Source organism: Neofelis nebulosa, chromosome 1, assembly GCF_028018385.1.
Source record: "Neofelis nebulosa isolate mNeoNeb1 chromosome 1, mNeoNeb1.pri, whole genome shotgun sequence".
Lineage (NCBI taxonomy): Eukaryota > Metazoa > Chordata > Mammalia > Carnivora > Felidae > Neofelis > Neofelis nebulosa.
The window spans coordinates 69,417,883-69,435,513 of NC_080782.1; the positions used below are offsets into that span (position 1 = coordinate 69,417,883).

General features: G+C 36.7%; 2 protein-coding genes across 7 annotated transcripts in view; one reads left to right on the plus strand and one right to left on the minus strand.

Moving 5' to 3' along the window:
• The window catches only part of SLC25A46 (solute carrier family 25 member 46), a 28,642-nt gene extending 23,503 nt beyond the window's left edge, over window positions 1–5,139 (minus strand). Inside the window, exons 1-2 of one of the 2 annotated variants that reach the window (XM_058725270.1) lie at window positions 5,030–5,139; window positions 1,238–1,280 (exon numbers count right to left, since the gene is read on the minus strand). In XM_058725270.1, coding sequence (XP_058581253.1) covers window positions 1,238–1,280; window positions 5,030–5,048 — 62 coding nt within the window. In that variant the 5' untranslated portion in view covers window positions 5,049–5,139. Of the gene's footprint in view, window positions 1–1,237; window positions 1,281–3,861; window positions 4,151–5,029 lie in introns of those variants that run through there. The other variant, XM_058725260.1, reaches the window with a different exon arrangement.
• The window catches only part of TMEM232 (transmembrane protein 232), a 219,725-nt gene continuing 206,282 nt past the window's right edge, over window positions 4,189–17,631 (plus strand). Inside the window, exons 1-3 of one of the 5 annotated variants that reach the window (XM_058725216.1) lie at window positions 4,330–4,402; window positions 12,540–12,752; window positions 13,714–13,834. The gene's annotated coding sequence lies outside the window, so the exon portion shown is untranslated. The other 4 variants (XM_058725207.1, XM_058725224.1, XM_058725234.1 and 1 more) reach the window with 4 other exon arrangements.

Below are 17,631 nucleotides of genomic sequence, written 5' to 3' on the forward strand. Positions count from 1 at the left end.
GTGTATGGCCAAAACTTAATTTATAACATGTATCTGAAATTATTCTTGCTTGAAGAATCACACATTATTATGTTTCCCATGCTAAAAGTAAAAATAATAATAATTAAAAAAAAGGCTAGACATGCTTGCAAATCATTCTACCAATAATAAAATTCAATATGAAAAGAATTAAAGACAGATCTGCAAACTGGTAAGCAAAGGAAATAACATAGAATATTGATATGTATAGTCTAAAGATGAAACTACATGTCTGTATGCCTGATTTGGCAAACTCCTTTCCTAGACAACTTAAATGCTTTCCTTTTTTTTTTCCAGAAAATGTCCTATGAACAGAGTTCCTATCAGAAGAGTCATCTATTCTTCATTAGCCCCATTCTGTAAGTTTTAGTTTTGAGGTACACTATATTTAAGTGATAAGGATTTCAATGACTGTTAATTGGCTACTATTTTGGGTATCAAATATTTCTTTGAAAGAATCACCACAAAGTAAGTACAACTGTGGGCTAACATACTAACAATGACAGACACACAGCAGGTATGCACACACACACATATATAAATAACACATCAAATGAACAACAGCTTTAAGTATAAATAGTGAGGCTAAAGAAAAATTAACTATAGCAGAAAGAAAACTTTAACACAGTTTTGTTCCTATTTACTTTAATGCTCTAATTATGCAAATAAAATCATTTTTTTCTTGGTTAAAATTTTAAAACAATGAGTTATTCTGGCATGCAATAAACTCTTTGTGCAATTCTGATGTATCTGGAATAATATTCACTAAAGATCACATAGTCAAGATTGGGGGCTTTTCTTTCACAAAATGATCATTAAAAAAAAATAATGGTATTATTAAAAGCTGATTGTAAGCAAGACCTAGACTCTATGTTGCTAAATATCATATTATATTTAGAATGTTTAGGGAAAGTTTCAATGCAAAATTACTTTGTCTTGGAGGAGATTAGATCAGATTTTTTGGATAGACACATGAAAGTTGTTACAATATAACTTACAAAATTATTTTCTGATTACAAAATTGAATGACTATTTTCTATTCTTCCTCAAAACAAATCAAGCTGTAGATTTTAAATAATTTTTCTGCAAAATATTATTCAACATTTAATCTACTGCTCCAAAGAATCTTAAGGAAGCAATACTAATCATTTAATATTATATATTACAGAAAACACTTGAAATAAAAACTTAAATTAAAAATCTTTAGATAAAACATTACCTTGCAAGGCCAATACCAAATCCAGCAAATCTATTCAACTGCTCTAAAACAGAAGAAATAACATAATTCATAACCAATATTTAGGTTTACTGTAAAAAACATTTCTTTTATTAACACAATATTTATTTAAATTCCACATCCCAAAGTCAAATTCTGATATGGGCCAGGGAAGCTGTGGGAAGTTAAAAGGCAGAACCACTCTTCAGCTCCATTTCATTGTTGAGATGTGGGACTGTGGGCCCAGGGTTTCTAAACTGTCATTTTTCTAAAACAGTATTCTCGTTTTTACATAGTATCTTCCAAATTTAAAATATTGGCAACTATTTTTTTTTACGTTTATTTATTTTTTGAGAGCCATAGTGAGACAGAGCACAGGTTGGGGAGGGGCAGAGAGAGAAGGAGACACAGAATCTGAAGGAGGCTGCAGGCTCCGAGCTGTCAGCACAGAGCCCAACATGGGGCTTGAACTCACAAACCATGAGATCATGGCCTGAGCCAAAGTCGGATGCTTAACGGACTGAGCCACTCAGGCGCCCATGGGAGGGAGCTATTTTTAAAAGCACTAACATACTGGGTAGGCCAAATCAAACATGTCTGCAGGTAGAATTTAAGGACTACCAGTTTTCAAATTCTATCTAAAAACAATTTAATTTTTTTTCTAAAGAAGGTTCTGATACTATACCAGCCAACAACGTTACCTCCGGTCTTATAAAACTAGTCATTTATTATTATTGGTGGAAAGCATCTATGTTGAACCAACAGTCGCAAGTGAAACACCTCAAAAGTATTAAATTAACAGTACTTAGGGTAATCAAAAGAGGTAAATAAGGCTCTCTTCTTCTCTCTCCCCAGGTTTTAAATATTTTGAGAATAGCTGCTTAATTAGGTCTCTGCGACAGGCTACTGGATACATATGTGCTACTGCTGATGGCATTTCTATCATCTTAGAAAAGTTTACAGCTGGAAACATTCCTATGCATATGTCAAAACAAAAAACTTTCTCCTTGGCTAAACAACTCAAAAACATGATGGTGAAATATCACAATCTCGAGGGACTAGATATACAATTTCTACTATAATACAATATTCACAAGGGATAATTTTTCTGTCTCATCCTCTTTTCTCTCTCTCCTCTCTGATCTTTCAAATGAAGCAATACCCTCACTATTTCGTTAGTTAGAATAAGGCCATGTAAACAGGTCCCTGGGCAAACTATGTGGTTAGCTATTGCCTTGAAAAATGTACAAGCCAGATGGAAGTTTCTTTTGCCAACTCAGATACTTTCTTCTTTCAGCTTTTTCCTTTTTGCGTGTACAGATCATCCCCAATATTAGCAGAAAATGCCACTGATATTTTCTGGAAAGTGTTAGAAAGGTTTATTTTCGTTAGCTGTGTAAGTCTCTTAGTCTTCTACTCTTGCAGCCTCTTAACTGCTGCAAAACACCCCCCTGGTTTCATTAAGAGTTCGTCCTCATTGTAACCATCAAAGCATGAATTATGAAAAGATGAAAAACCCTCAGCTTTGCTGCCTTAGAAGGTGACTGTGTAGCAATCATATGTGCATTTTGAATTATTTAATTTATAACTTCCCAGTACTCCTTTTGGGACCTACAGAAAGAAAACGAGACAGGTTGAAAAAGCAAATTGTATGACACTGTGTAAGTCATGGATCTTCTTCCACATCCTCATTTGCTCCTAGATGATATTTAAAGTCTATTCCTCTCAGTTAACACAAATCAAATAAAAATTGTTGTACTCCCAAATTAAAACCAAAGAAATGAGAATAAACATATCTAAAATATACTTAATATTTAATGATTTAGCCTATTATTCTAATGATTTCAAAATGGGGAGAGGCAGTTATTATTTCCATTTTATGTATTAAAAACTTGAGAATATTTAGATCAGTGTTGTAATTATAACACTGGTCTTCTGACATCCTTCAGAGAATAATTAGGTCTTGATTCCAAAGTCTTGAAATGGTCTCAATGTTTTTTACTATTTAGTGAAGTTTGTAGGTGAGAAATAGGAAAGCAGGAGGTGGGAAAACATAGGAGTAGTTTCAGGGTCTAGAAAATAGACACAATTCCTATGATTAAAAGATAAAGGAAAGGAAACGAATACTTTTTAGCCTCCTATATGCTCATACTGTACTAAGCATTACTTACACCTCATTTAACACTTAAATAGAGCCAGGTTTGAATCCAAGCCTGTCAGTGCTGAAAAACTTCTTTCCAGAACACAAAGCACAATTCAAAGAAATAAAGCTGTCAGTGAATTAGGTTACTGTTCACATAATTCCCAGTGAACAGTAAATAATTTCCTTCCTTCTTGATTTAGGTCATGGGATGGAATACACTCAAACCCTTCGAAACTCCTACTGCGCAGACCAGAGCTAAGCCAGGTGTCTTTTCTGGAGGTGATCCCGGAATAAAGGTTTCTGCAAGGGAGAGGGAGCAGGCCCACTGCAGGGGGCAGAGGACGAAAGGAGGGCAGAGGGTGTGGCGCGCGATAGGCCCAGCGGCACCGAAGGCGGCACCCTCCGCGAGGCTTCCGCGCTTTGCAGGCCTCGAGCCGCGGCTCCGCCACTCCACCCACCCCTGCCTTGCTCCCACGTCCCTCACCGCTGCTCTGCCCCTGCACGCCGCCGCCGCCGCTGCTGCCGCCGGGAAACGGTTCCTCCGCGGGGCCCTCGAGCGGGGTGGAGGGGGCGGGCGCGCCGTAGGGCGGGCTCTTCTCTCCCCAGTGCAGGTTGCGGCTACCGGGGATGTCTGGGGGAGTGGTCACCCAGTGGCTCAGGTCCGACCCGGAGCTGAAGGACCTGGCAGGGAAGGCGCCGCCAAAGCCCTGCTCATCCCGGGCACCGCCTCGATAGCCCAAGCCATCGAATCCGTCCGGGCGCCGCGGATGCATCGGAGACGGGGCAGGCTGAGGCGAGCCCCCCGGGGCCCACCACCACTAGGGCCACCGCGACCTCGGGCCACACGGCTTCTTCGTCGCCGGCGCCGCGTCTGGGGAAATCTGACAACCGGAAGTCACGTTGCAACCCCGGAAGTTTGGTGAGCACGTGATCTTAGCCTTTTCCGGTGATTTATAGAGGGATGGTTGCTAGGGAGACGCGGAGGCAACGAAGGGCCGAGCCTTGAAACGGTCTCTGTGGAGGAGGTGGGAAGAGGACTGTGGAGTTAATGGAACATTGTACCAAAGAGATACCCTAAAGGAATTGGAGTGGGAGGGACGGCTTGGATGAGCGGAGATCGAATAAAGACGTTTGTTTTACCGAGGGACAAACGCATCCCTGGAGCTGACTCACTGAGATCTCAGCCAGAAATGTCCTGCTGCACCCCAAGGCCTCAGATCTAGGTCTTTTCTTTTCCTTATTGGTCTAGTGCCTCACCCGCTGCGAGAGAGCTATTAGAGGTTAGAGTTGTGGGGTGTTGGTAACGTTCCCTCTAGTTTCGCCTCCTGCACTTGCTGTTTTAGCTAACATCTATTGAATGAGCTGGTTCTGCGCCGTGAACGCAAAGGTAGTATGGACCGCCAGACCAAGCATTAGAAAAGACGGCCGGTGGAGAAAACCCTCTGACCCTCCGCTCCTCCCAAGAATGTAAACTGCTCTCGGACTTAGAAATTAAGCATTTTGCTTTTCTAAGGCTACAAATAGTTTTGTTTGTTTGTTTGTTTTGCTGATACACCTAAATCACTCCGTGTATGTAAAGCCCAGTGATACTGTTCAAAATTGAGACCCTGGTTGAACAATCAAGAGGACTTGTGAACAGAGTCCTCTACTACCTGTTTGCATCAGTTCCATGGGCTTTTCGGGCAGAGTTGCTCTTCCTAGATCTGAGCAAGTCTTCCATGGGTTCTTCCTGTGTCTGTTCTTTCCCACTGGACGTCCAGGATTCCGAGGGCTTTCAGAAGAGAATCATGACGTGCTATTCTTAATCTTCCAGACGAGACCCTTTCCTTAAAGTGATAACTTCATCTTGAGGGGATTGATGTTCTTAAATTGGGTTGATATGTGGCTTAGACAAGTGTTTTGAGTCTCTCCTTTAATAAGTGTATCCAGTATTACTCGAGTACTAATACCAAATTACCGGGCAACTAATATCAAATTAATTACTGAGCATGGCAATAAAAACTATTTCTCTGTTCCTTAGAAATGATTGGATTAAAGATGTGATTGGTTCAGGTCTAAAACTTGTTTCTTAAAAGGAGACAAAAAGGCGTCTGTGTGTGTGTGTGTGTGTGTGTGTGTGTGTGTGCACTTCTAATGTAAAAAACAATAACATGTCACGATTTCATATCCACATCAATGAAGAAAAGATGAGTTGGTAAAAGGATAGCTGGGTAGCCAGCCAGTTGAGGGGAAGGAACAATAATAGCCCCACCTCACAGCTCACCTCCCACGTAAATTCCAGCTGCAATGTATCATATTTTTTTCTTTATTTTTAAAAAGATTGAATATTGGGAGAAAACAATAGGTGATTATTTTTCCAACAATATTGGTAAACTTTCTAAAAGTGACAGCAAAGTCAAAAACCGTGTAGGGAAAGACATCAATATGACCACAAAAAATTTAATTTTTCTATATGCAAATAAAAAAGGAGAAACATAGTAACCAGAATTAAAAGAAAAATCACAAACTGGACAAAATTACATTTTAACATTATCAAGACAATTTGTCACTTTATTGTAAAAAAGAGCACTCAGCACAAGTAAAGGTAATTCAATAGAAATTTAAGCAAAGAACATGACAAGGCAAGTCGTAAAAAAATACAAATGGATAATAGTTATATGAAAAAAAAGTCTGCCCTTTAGTAATTGAAGAAAGGAAAATTTAATAACTATCTTACCCCTATTTAAATGACAGTGTTTAAAAGGGAAAATGTACATTGTCATGCAATGTGAAAAGAAAGTAGCTGTCATTCATTTCTGGAGTGGCATGAAACATAACAGCTTTTTCCTGGAGGGCTGCTTGGCAATATGTATTAAAAAGCCATGAAAATAATCATCTCTTTTGTTTCCTAACTCTTAGGAAACAAATATAAGGTGTATACATTTACTTATGCACATATTTATGACATAATTGCTCATAACAGGAAAAATTGGATAAAACAGGATACTAAATATCAAGTAATTATTATCCATTACTTATTAATTAAAATGATTCATCTATATGATCCTTTAAGCAAAATATATTTACTGAGCACCCATCCTGGTTATAGTTACTGTACTAAGCAATGAAGTTAAAATGATAAATAAGTCAAAGTCCTTGCGTTGTTAGAACTCACATTCTAGTTAGGCGATAAATAATAAATAAATATGTCAAATAATGAAACAAACATAATGCAATGTCAATGACATGTATTATATATATTTAATAAAATCGAGCAAGTGATAGAGGCAGCATTTTTAGATTGTTTGGTCAAGGACATCCTCTTTGAGGAAATGATCTTTAAACAGACGTAAATGAAGTGAAGGAATGAACTATGTGTGAATATTTGGAAGAAAGATTTTCAAGGCAGGATGAAGTCTAAAGTGCTGATGACGAGCTAGGTAGGTAGTCAACGTACAAGGGCTCACTGAGAGCTGAAAGGGTAGGGGACAGATTTGGCAGGACTTTGTTGGAGATGGACAAGAACTTAGATCTTTTAAGAGCATAATGAGGCGACCTTAATGATATTTTAGAAGGACAAACCCGAGTTCTGGATGGGGCAAAGGTGGAAGCCTCCTCTAGTAGCAGACCACTGAAAGCAGTGTAGTGCCCTCTAATCTATGGTTTCACTTTCCCAGGTTTCAGTTTCCTGTGCTTTTCAGTTTCCAACAGGAAACTGCAGGCTGGAAGCAGATGATTCTCCTTCACAAGGATAGTCAGAAGACCAATAGTTGCCTAATGCTATGTCACAATGCCTGTGTCATTTATCTCACTTTCTATCATGTAGGCATTTTATTATCTTGCATCCTCACAAGAAGAAGAAGAAGAAGGATGAGTACTGGACAGTAAGATATTTTGAGAGAGAAAGAGAGAGACTATATTCACAAAATTTTATTATAGTTTCTCATTATAATTGTTCTGTTATTATTCATTACTGTGCCTAATTTATAAATTAAACTTTATCATAGATATGTATGTATAGTAAAAAAATAGCATATATGGGGTTTGGTACTATTTGCAGTTTCAGGCATCCATTGGTGGATCGAGCTCAGAGTCTCTCATGAAATTGCTGTCAAAACTCCAGTTTGAGGTACAGTTATTTAGACTTAACTGGGCTTGACTGGGACTAGAGGATTCACTTCCAAAATATCTCACTCAGCTAACTGTGGAAAGAATGCCTCTTTTTTTGCTGGTTTGCTGTCAGGAGGTCTAAATTCCTTGCCACATGGAGCTCTCCATAGAAGTCTTGGAGTGTCCTTCTAATGTGACAGTTGGCTTTGAGAGAGAGCAAGGAGGATTCTACACTGTCTTTATGACCTAACCCCACTTCATCACTTCTGTCACATTCTAATCTCTAGGAGTGAGTCACTAAACCCACCCCACACTGAAGTGGAAGGAATTTGGCTCCATCTTCTGGAGGAAGGATTACCTAATAGTTTGTGTTCATATTTTTAAATAACTACAATTAAACTGTTACATAATAATGATTTATAGAGGCATACAAATTTACTAATCAGGAAAAATTCCACAAAATTATGGTGTTTATTTACTTAATTTGGGTGGGGAAGGAGAAGGAGAGAGAGAGAGAGAGAGAGAGAGAGAGAGAGAGAGAGAGAGAGAGATGTGGGGCTGTATCCTGCATCCCTGGGATCATGACCTGAGCCAAAATCAGGAGTCAGATGCTCAACCAACTGAGCCATCCAGTTGTCCCCCAAAATAGATTTGAAGGATTTGTTTGCTTTGAAAAGAATCACATGATAGAAATATTTATAATCATAAAATAGTTTCTTAAATATTTTTAAAAGTCTAGCCATTCAGTTAAAGTTGAAATAAAAATGAAGAGTAGCATTCTTTTTGATCGCCGAGTAATAGTCCACTGTGTATATATACATCTTCTTTATTCATTCATCAGTCATGGACATTTGGACTCTTTCCATAATTTGGCTAAATGCTGCTATAAACATTTAAAAGAATGAAATCTTGCCATTTGCAAGAATGTGGTTGGAAGTAGAATGTATTATGTTAAGGGAAATAAGTCAGTCAGAGAAAGACAAACGTATGGTTTCGCTCACATGTGGAATTTAAGAAACCAAACAGATGAACATGGGGAAGGGAAGGAAAAGTAAGATAAAAACAGAGAGGGAGGCAAACCGTAAAAGACTCTTAGATACAGAGAACAGAGGATTGCTGGAGGAGCCAGCTAAATGGGTAATGGGTGTTAAGGAGGGCACGTGGGATGAGTACTGGGTGTAATATGTAAGTGATGAATAACTAAATTCTACTCCTGAAACCACTAAAAATAATAATAATAAAAAAGAAATGAAGAATAACAGATTATTTTGACAGTTTTCCAAGAACTGGCACAAAATATATTACCTGCTCAATGAAAGTACAAAAAAAGCAGGTCATTCATTTATATCAATATTTTACTCAGAGACTCTTATAATGAATGAATTTAGCTCACAGGATAAAATGAAAATCATCTATGCAGGAATTCACCCAGCAATATTTATTAAGCACTAATATATGCAAGTCACTGTATTAGGTACTAAGATGCAGCTATATATTGTCTCAAGGATGGAATTTGAAGACATTGAAAATATTTATTTCTCATGCATATAGGGACCAAGAAAAAGTTTTCCAAATAAATTTTAATATGTAATAAGCCACATCCTCCTATACTTGCTTCTTTTTGATAATTTTCTTGGCTAATCTGCCATTTAGTCTTCCAAATGAACTTTAAAAAAACATTTAATTCTTCACTCTCATTCTTCTAAACACACACAGACACACACACACACACACATTTTGGGATTCAAAGTGTACTCACAAAATTTTTATGGTTAACTTTAAGATGTTAGATTTTTTTCATATTCTTAAAATATTTCCTTCAGTAATTCAACGATTTCATTTGCTTAGGTCTATATTTATGCCAATCAATGTTCTGTTTCAAAAACATATTATATATTTCTATTTGTTGAGATCCAACATTTAGTTTACAATCTGCTTTGAGAATCTTACTGAATTCCTCCACCCCACAATAGTGTAACATCTTTATTTTACACTTCTTTATGAAAACAGAAGCGTCCCTACTCCTTTCTTGCACTTCAATACTTTAACTTGGATTACAGAAGCTATAAACAAATCTCTTTCAAAATTTTTTTTGTGATTTCATTTTGTGGCCAAGGGAAAATTTATTGTTTAGGTATATCTGGTTTCAGAGCTCAACATCAGTTTTTTCCAGTCACAACTTCTGCATTTTTGAGTTCTTAACTTTGATTAATGTTTGGGTGATGTGTTCTTTGAGTGGTTTGAGTAGTTTAATCTTAAAGTGGAGGAGGAGGAAGGGAAGAATTTGTGGAATCTCCCTTATATAAACATGTCCTTTAGTTGTCTTCCCTATAGAATTCATGAGTAGCTACTTTTTTTTCCTGAATGCTCTGCAGAATCAACTGATTTTTATATTTCAAGAAGAATTTTTAATCCAACCTTTTATTTTTTGTGAGTAATGTGTTTAGTAGTTTGTATTTTTAATGCTTTTAATATTTTTCCTAGATCTCATGAAATACAAAAAACCCCCATCAAATTGCAGTTTTTCCATATTTATTTTATTTTGAATATGGTAAGCACTTTTTTTTCTTATTTCACCCATCTTCCCATTTATCTCCCCTCTGGTAACCACCAGTTTGTTCTCTATATTTAAGAGTCTGTTTTTTTGTTTGTCTCTTTTTCCCTTGTTCATTTGTTTCTTAAATTCTACATATGAGTGTAATGACATGATGTTTGCCTTTCTCTGACTGACTTATTTCACTTGCATTGTATACACTAGACCCATCCATGTTATTGCAAATGGCAAGATCTCATTCTTTTTTATGGCTGAGTAATATTCCTGTGTGTGTGTGTGTGTGTGTGTGTGTGTGTGTGTGTGTGTGTATCTTTATCCATTCATCTGTTCATGGACACTTAGGCTGCTTCCATATCTTGACTATTCTATATAATGCTCCTATAAACATGTAGTGCATATATCTTTTCAAATTGGTATTTTCATATTCTTTGGGTAAATACACACTAGTGGAATTACTGGATCATATTGTAGTATTATGTTTAATTTTTTGAGGAACCTCTATACTGTTTTCCACAATGACTGCACCTAGTTTGCATTCCCACCGACAGTGCAAGGACTTTCCTTTTTCTCCCCATCTTTGCCAACACTAGTTGTTTTTTTGTGTTCTTGAGTTTAGCCATTCTGACAGGTATGAGGTGATATCTCATTGTGGTTTTGATTTGCATTTCCCTGATGATGAGTGACGTTGAGCATCTTTTCAAGTGTCTGTTGGTCATGTGGATGTCTTCTTTGGAGAAATGTCTGTTCATATCTTTTGCTGATTTTTAATTGTATTATTTTTTCAGTGTTGAGTTGTATAAGTTCTTTATGTATTTCAGATACTAATCTTTTATTGGCTATGTCATTTACAAATGTCTTCTCCCATGTAGTAGATTTTCTTTTAGTTTTGTTGATTGTTTCTTTTACTGTGCAGAAACTTATTTTGATGAAGTCCCAATAGTTTCTTTTTGCTTTTATTTCCTTTGTCTCATATCAAGAAATATGTTGCTATGGCAGGAATATGGTAAGCATTCTTAATTTGCTATCTCAACTATTTTTTTCATCAAAAGATTTTTCCCTGCTATACTTTATTATAATTTATATCTTTGTTCTCTGTTTTTAGAACACATTCTATGTGGGCTGGGACTCTACGATCTGCTTTCTAAGATGTGTCTTTTACAGTATTTCTCAATTTTACTTTTATTCTTACCCTCAACTTACTGATCTATTAGGAGGAATGTGTTTCAGAGAAGCCTGGGATCTGATACTGTAATTTCTTAAACTTTATCATTTTTTAGAATTAATTAAAAAAAATTTTTTACATTTATTTATTTTTGAGAGACAGAGAGAGACAGGTGGGGGAGGGACAGAGATAGGAGACACAGAATCCAAGCAGGCTCTGAACTGTCAGCACAGAGCCCGATGAAGGGCTGGAACTCACCAACTGTGAGATCATGACCTGAGCCGAAGTCAGCCGCTTAATCGACTGAGCCACCCAAGCGCCCCTATAATTAATTTTTTAAAAAGTCTTTATTTATTATTTTTCAAGCAGTTTTAGGTTCATGCCAAAATTAAGAGGAAGGTACAGAGATTCCATATACTCCCTGTCCTCAACACATGCAAAGCCTCCCCGATTATCAACATCCTCAACTGGAGTAGTAATTTGTTACAGTTGGCAAACTTGGACTGACACATCATAATCATCCAAAAGTCTGTGGTTTATGTTAAAGTTCACTGTTGGTGTTGTACATTCTATGGGTTTGGACCAAAATTTTCTGTTTTAAATATCAAAATGTACTAAAAAATCAAAAAACGTATTTGGTGCTTATTATGAACAGAAATAAATCAGGACTGATGTATTTCAAGTTTACATCAGTTACATTCTCTTTTGAAGTTTTTGATTTTTTAATTTTTTAAAATTTTTATGAAGTTTTAATTTTTTTAGGCAGTTATTTCACCAGGACAATACCTGCACATTAGCTTTGAGTTTAATCAGAATTGCTCTTCCATATAGTGAAACACCTGTGAACATTTGTAGACTATTAGAAGTTCCTCATCCATTGGTAGGTGGGAATCTTTTTTTTTTTTTTTTTTTTTTTTTTTTGGTGGGAATCTTATAAGGATTCAAATTAATTTTATTGTAGCCTATCTTTAAAAATTAATCATTCTTTTGCATTTAAATTCGCCCTCTTTGCTTAGTACATACAAAACACCCTGGATGCTTTGTTTACCCACTATCCGAAATAAAGAGGACATTGGCAGATTTAGATTTTCTATGTAAAAGGCGCTTAGGAGCAACAGTCTGACTAGAAGACATAACCTTCTAACGTACCCTTATACAGCAATCATGCTGTTTTTATTTACTTTATTTTTTTCATGTAGGTGGGGGGCATTGGGCCAGATTTGGGAGGAGGCAGATAAATGTTGAGGAGACCCAAAAGCACTCCCAAGCCTCTTCTCACTGCAGGTACTGGCTGCATATCCAGCATACAGTATTTAAAACGAATCATTACTATGTGCTTTATCATTGTATTTTAAAGCTAACAAAAGTCTTTCACGCATCATTGCATCTATTCGTTGGAAACTAAACACAAACGTGGTGAAGGAGGGGAAAAGAATGTGGAATTGCATTTATAGGTCCTGATTGGCTAAGCCCTGGTCAGCAGCTAAAAGAGCATACTTCCGGCTCTAAAAGTGAATTCCACGGCGTCCTTAGCAACTAGTCTCGATCCCCAGCGACCCCGAGCACCACGGTGAGTCCCGCTTCTGATGACTTGAGAACTGAAGTTGCCACGTCCACCATGAGGGCAGCCGGGAACCCCATAAAGACTCCAAAATGGGAGCCCGGAGCGTCGTTCTAAGATACCATAACTCTGGCTGTAGGAAACAGCCTCTGCTACTCGCGCCCCTAAACCCAGGCTCACCATCCCCGCCTGCCTAAGAATCTAAGCAGTACCGGGGAAACTCCCGCGAGGGCAGGAAGGGTGAAGGTGGGGAGTCAGCCACCAGGCCTTTTGACAGGGAAATGGCTTTTTTTTTTTGGCTGGGAGACTAAAGGAGATGTGGTAAGTTCCCCTGTTATCAATGGGAAAACTCATAGGGTATTTTCTCTGGACTGGGTTTGTGTGTCCGGGCAACCCTTAATTCAGAACTCTCCTTGCGTTGTTGGAGAGTCTTCAAGTCTTTGTACAGTTGGTGAAATTACACTCACCTCCCATTTTTTGTATCCAGACTCTTTTGAACTTCAAAAGAGAAAGTTTAAAAGTTTGGAGAACAGTGTAGATGTGTGTGTTGTGGGGGGGTGGGGGGGGGGGTGCGTACCTTGAGGATGTGAAATAAAAAGATTTTAAAAACGCAATTTATCTTGGGAAAAAAGGTATAAGCTATCGATTAGGAAAAATCTGTGTGTGTGTGGTGGGGGGGTAAAGTGATGGTAGGATCCCTTTACCTTATCTCAACAATATATTTGAATGGATTCTATCTTTTTGACGGTCTTTGATCAATTTATCTTTTGATCTTTAAGGTTATAGTCTAAATCTTGCATTCTTTAAATCAAATAACCTACCCAAAGACTCGATATAATTTTAACGTTGTCTAGTTCTCAGAAATTGTCTTTTAAAGTGTACTTTTCCAACATTGTTTTCATTGGGGCTTAAAAAAATACACTAGGGCTTAAGGTTAATTTTTTTTTTTTTTTTTTAAATCTGTGCCAAGTTGCAGATGAACTGCCAAGCACCCAGGCAGTTTGCTGGAGCCATTGTAGGAGCTGAAACATATCTCTCCAATGTGTAAAGACTTTTTGTTTTGCTGCCCCACATAAATCTTTAGATTCAAGGTGAGTACCAGATTTTTGTTTCAGTAAGAACTATTCTGTATGCTCTCTTCTTATGGAACATCTGATTCATTATTAGGATCATTCATTAGCATGATAGACTTGGTAAGTGTTTTTCTCTTCAAGTTCATTGTCCATCCAGAGCTTCTGGTAAAGTGCATGGTCACAAGTGCTTAGTAAACAGTGTAGTGCTATCCGTTAGAATTTCCCAAAATGTGTCCTGCATGTGACTCTAGGTGATAGTATCCTAAAGGTTCCTCCTGATCAAATGTAAAAATTATACATTGTACTGCTGCTCAGGGAAATTTGCAGTGCATAGGAACATATTAACCACTCCTAGAGGTCTTAGGATATGCAAACCTATTTAATTTTGTTTAGTGTAGTATTTCCCAAACTTACTTCACAACAAAAAGCTTTTAGGACATAACTACATCCCAAGAATCTGTATTTCACAAAACATATTTGAGAATTACTATTCAAACCTAAACAGTGTACTCTTTATTTTTGCTTATATTTCCATCAAAACAATTAGATTAGTTTTTTATTAAAATTTTTTAATGTTTTTTTCATTTTTTGAGAGACAGAGACAGAGCATGAGTGGGGGAGGGGCAGAGAGAGAGAGAGAAATAGACACAGAATCTGAAGCAGGCTCCAGGCTCTGAGCTGTCAGCACAGAGCTCGATGCGGGGCTCCAACCCATGAACTGTGAGATCATGACTTGAGCTGAAGTTGGACATTTAACTAACTGAGCCACCCAGGTGCCTTCGATTAGTTTTTAAAATGTAAAACTATCTCTATTTGGAGATGTCATGATGGTGTATGTAGAAAATGCTAAAGAATCGACTAAAAATCTATTAGATCTAATAAAAAAGTTCAGCAATGTTGCAGCATATAAGATCAATATACAAGAATCACATGTAAGAGAATGAAGTTGAAATCCTATCTCACACTACCTAAATGTAAGAGTTAAAACTGTAAAACCCTTAGGAAAAAAAAGGCATAAATCTGATTTAGGGAATGGTTTCCTAGATATGGCAACTAAAACATACAATCAAAGAAAAACAGACCCCAAGGATTTCATCAAAATTACAAACCTTAGTGCTTCAAAGGGTGCCATCAACAAAGTGAAAACACAACCCATAGAATGGGAGAAAATTTTTTGGAAATCATACATTGATATGACTTGTATCGATGTGATTTGTATGTATGTATGCATGATTGATATGATTTATGTATAGAAGATATAAAAATAATCACAACTCAATAATAGAAGACAACCCAATTAAAAATGGGCAAAGGATCTGAATAGACATTTCTTTAGAGGGGACACACAAATGGCTAGTAAGCACATGGAAAATGCTCAATATCATAAGCCATCAGGAAAATTCAAATAAAACCTCTTCATACCCTTTTGAATATTTGTAATTAAAAAGTTAAGTGTTGGGGTGGCTGGCTGGTTCAGTTGGATGAGCATGTGACTCTTGATCTCAGGGTCATGAGTTCTAGCCCCACACTGGGTGTAGTAGAGATTAGATTACTTAAATAAATAATTTAAATAAAAATAAAAAGACAAATGCTGGTGAGTATATGGAGAAATTGGAGCCCTTACACATTACTAGTGACAATGTGAAATAGTGCAGATGCTTTGGAAAACAATCTGGCAGTTCCTCAAAATGGTTAAATACAGAGTTACCATGTGATCCAGTAATTTCACTCCTTGTAAATACTCAAGAGAATTGGAAATACATGTGCACACATAAGTTTGTACATGATGTTAATGGCATAATTAGGACTGATCCCATTCAGATCTTGGATTCTTGGATCTCTGTCAGCAAGTCCATGGTTAAGACAAGTTTATACTTACATTTATAGAATATGAAATTTCATAGCCACGTGTGTTATCACTAGTGTTACATTGTGTGTGTGTATACGGAGATTTGGGTGGGAACAAATACTGAAAACATTATTTTTTACAAGAATCCCAGGAGAGGATATAGAGCAGTTGTTGAGAAGAATAAATTTTACAGTTTTCTTCTAGCGCAGGTTGCCTAGATTGCATGTAATGACTTCATGCACCTGATATGAAGTGGTTATTCAGCTCTTACGTCACTCAAATACTTTTCAGGCTTTTCAGACTTTGTTTGCTTGGTGATGCATGAAAAAATTGTGTATATCCTTCATATACTGTGGACATTGGGCTTTTCTATTACTGCCAAGTTCACCCTGTAACATTAGTACCCTAGGAACAGCCAACCAGTGCTTAGGGTCCTTAAAAACCTGTGGTCTTCCTTTCCCCAGCCATGGTTAAATTTCTTCCAGAAGGTAGCAACAGTACAGAATCTTTCATCAGGTTCAGAACTAAGGTTTTCATCAGATATCACCTTAGGAAATTCATCAATGTAACTTTTAGAAATCTTTTCATGAAGGTATTCAGATATTTTATACCTTGAAGCTGTTTACATTTCTATAGTCAATCTTCTGAATATTGGTACTCATGTTCAGTGTTCATTTTTTCACTGTCAATTCTGTCCTGTTTATTGAACCACAAATCAGTCATTTCCCCTGTTTGGAAAGTTTAGCATCATTTTATATGTTTTATATACTCATCAGTCACTTGCTTTTACTCTTCATAGCCCTGGTTATTTATTTTTTATTTTTTTTTTGGCTCTCTCAATCCAAAATTTGTCTTTTTTTCAGGGATTTTATATCATTATTTCTTTGATTTCTGTTTCTTCTCTAATGATTCTTTTGCTCATTCAAGAATGACCTAAAGATTTTGATTTATGCTTGTTTTAAGTTTCTAAAAGAACAATTAAAGACTACCATATTTATGAAACTGCCATTTCATAGTTTGGTGCTGAAAGAATTCTATTGTGTTAAGTACTTTCAATTTTTAAGTATTCTGCTCATTAGATAAAGATACTTACATTATTTGAATTCAGGGCCAAAATAAAGAGTCATGTTAAGAGACAGATGGAAAACATATCTTACTCATATTTAAATTGAAATTTGACTATTCTCTAGACCTTGTCATAGATTTATAGAATTTCATATTGACAAAATATTTTTCTTGGGCATTTTTTGTCCTCCTAAAATAATCTGGAGTCCTATTATGGACTTCAGCATTTTGAAATGTGATAATGTTGGTTTGTAGACCTGTCTTTTTCTCCAGATTATAATTTCTTGAGGAAGAGATTATATTGTAATTAATTTCAGACCCAGGAAGCTCAAACATCATTAGCAATTTTATTTTTGTGAAAACGGAATCAAATTCCCTAAATGTAACCACTGACAATGAATAATGTATTGTTTGATAGTGCTAAATATAAAATGGTCAAAAATGTTCTTTTATTTCTAGTTTATATGTAAGTATGTGTGTGTGTGTGTGTGTGTGTGCGTGTGCGTGTGTATAGTTTTATTTCATTTTATATGTTGAATGTTGCAAATGAATAAAAAGTACTGGCACACAACATAAACCCAATAAAAAAGTTCATGGACAATTGCATCCATTTTTGCAACTTCTTCACAGACCATTGATCACATTAGTAGTTTGTACTGAAGCCAAACCACTTCCTATGGTGAATATCAACCTAAACAAAGAGGAAAACTGAGGCAAGCTTGAATGATCAGAAATCGAGTTTATTCAGGGATAGCACAGGAATTGCAATTTGGGAAACACAAACTATAGCAAACTACAGGCAGATTTGTTGAAGGTTTGGGCGGGCTATATTTATGGGAAAGGAGTGCAAAGAAGGGGGAGGTCCAGCCAGAGTCTAAGCAGTAAGTTCATTGGCTTGAGG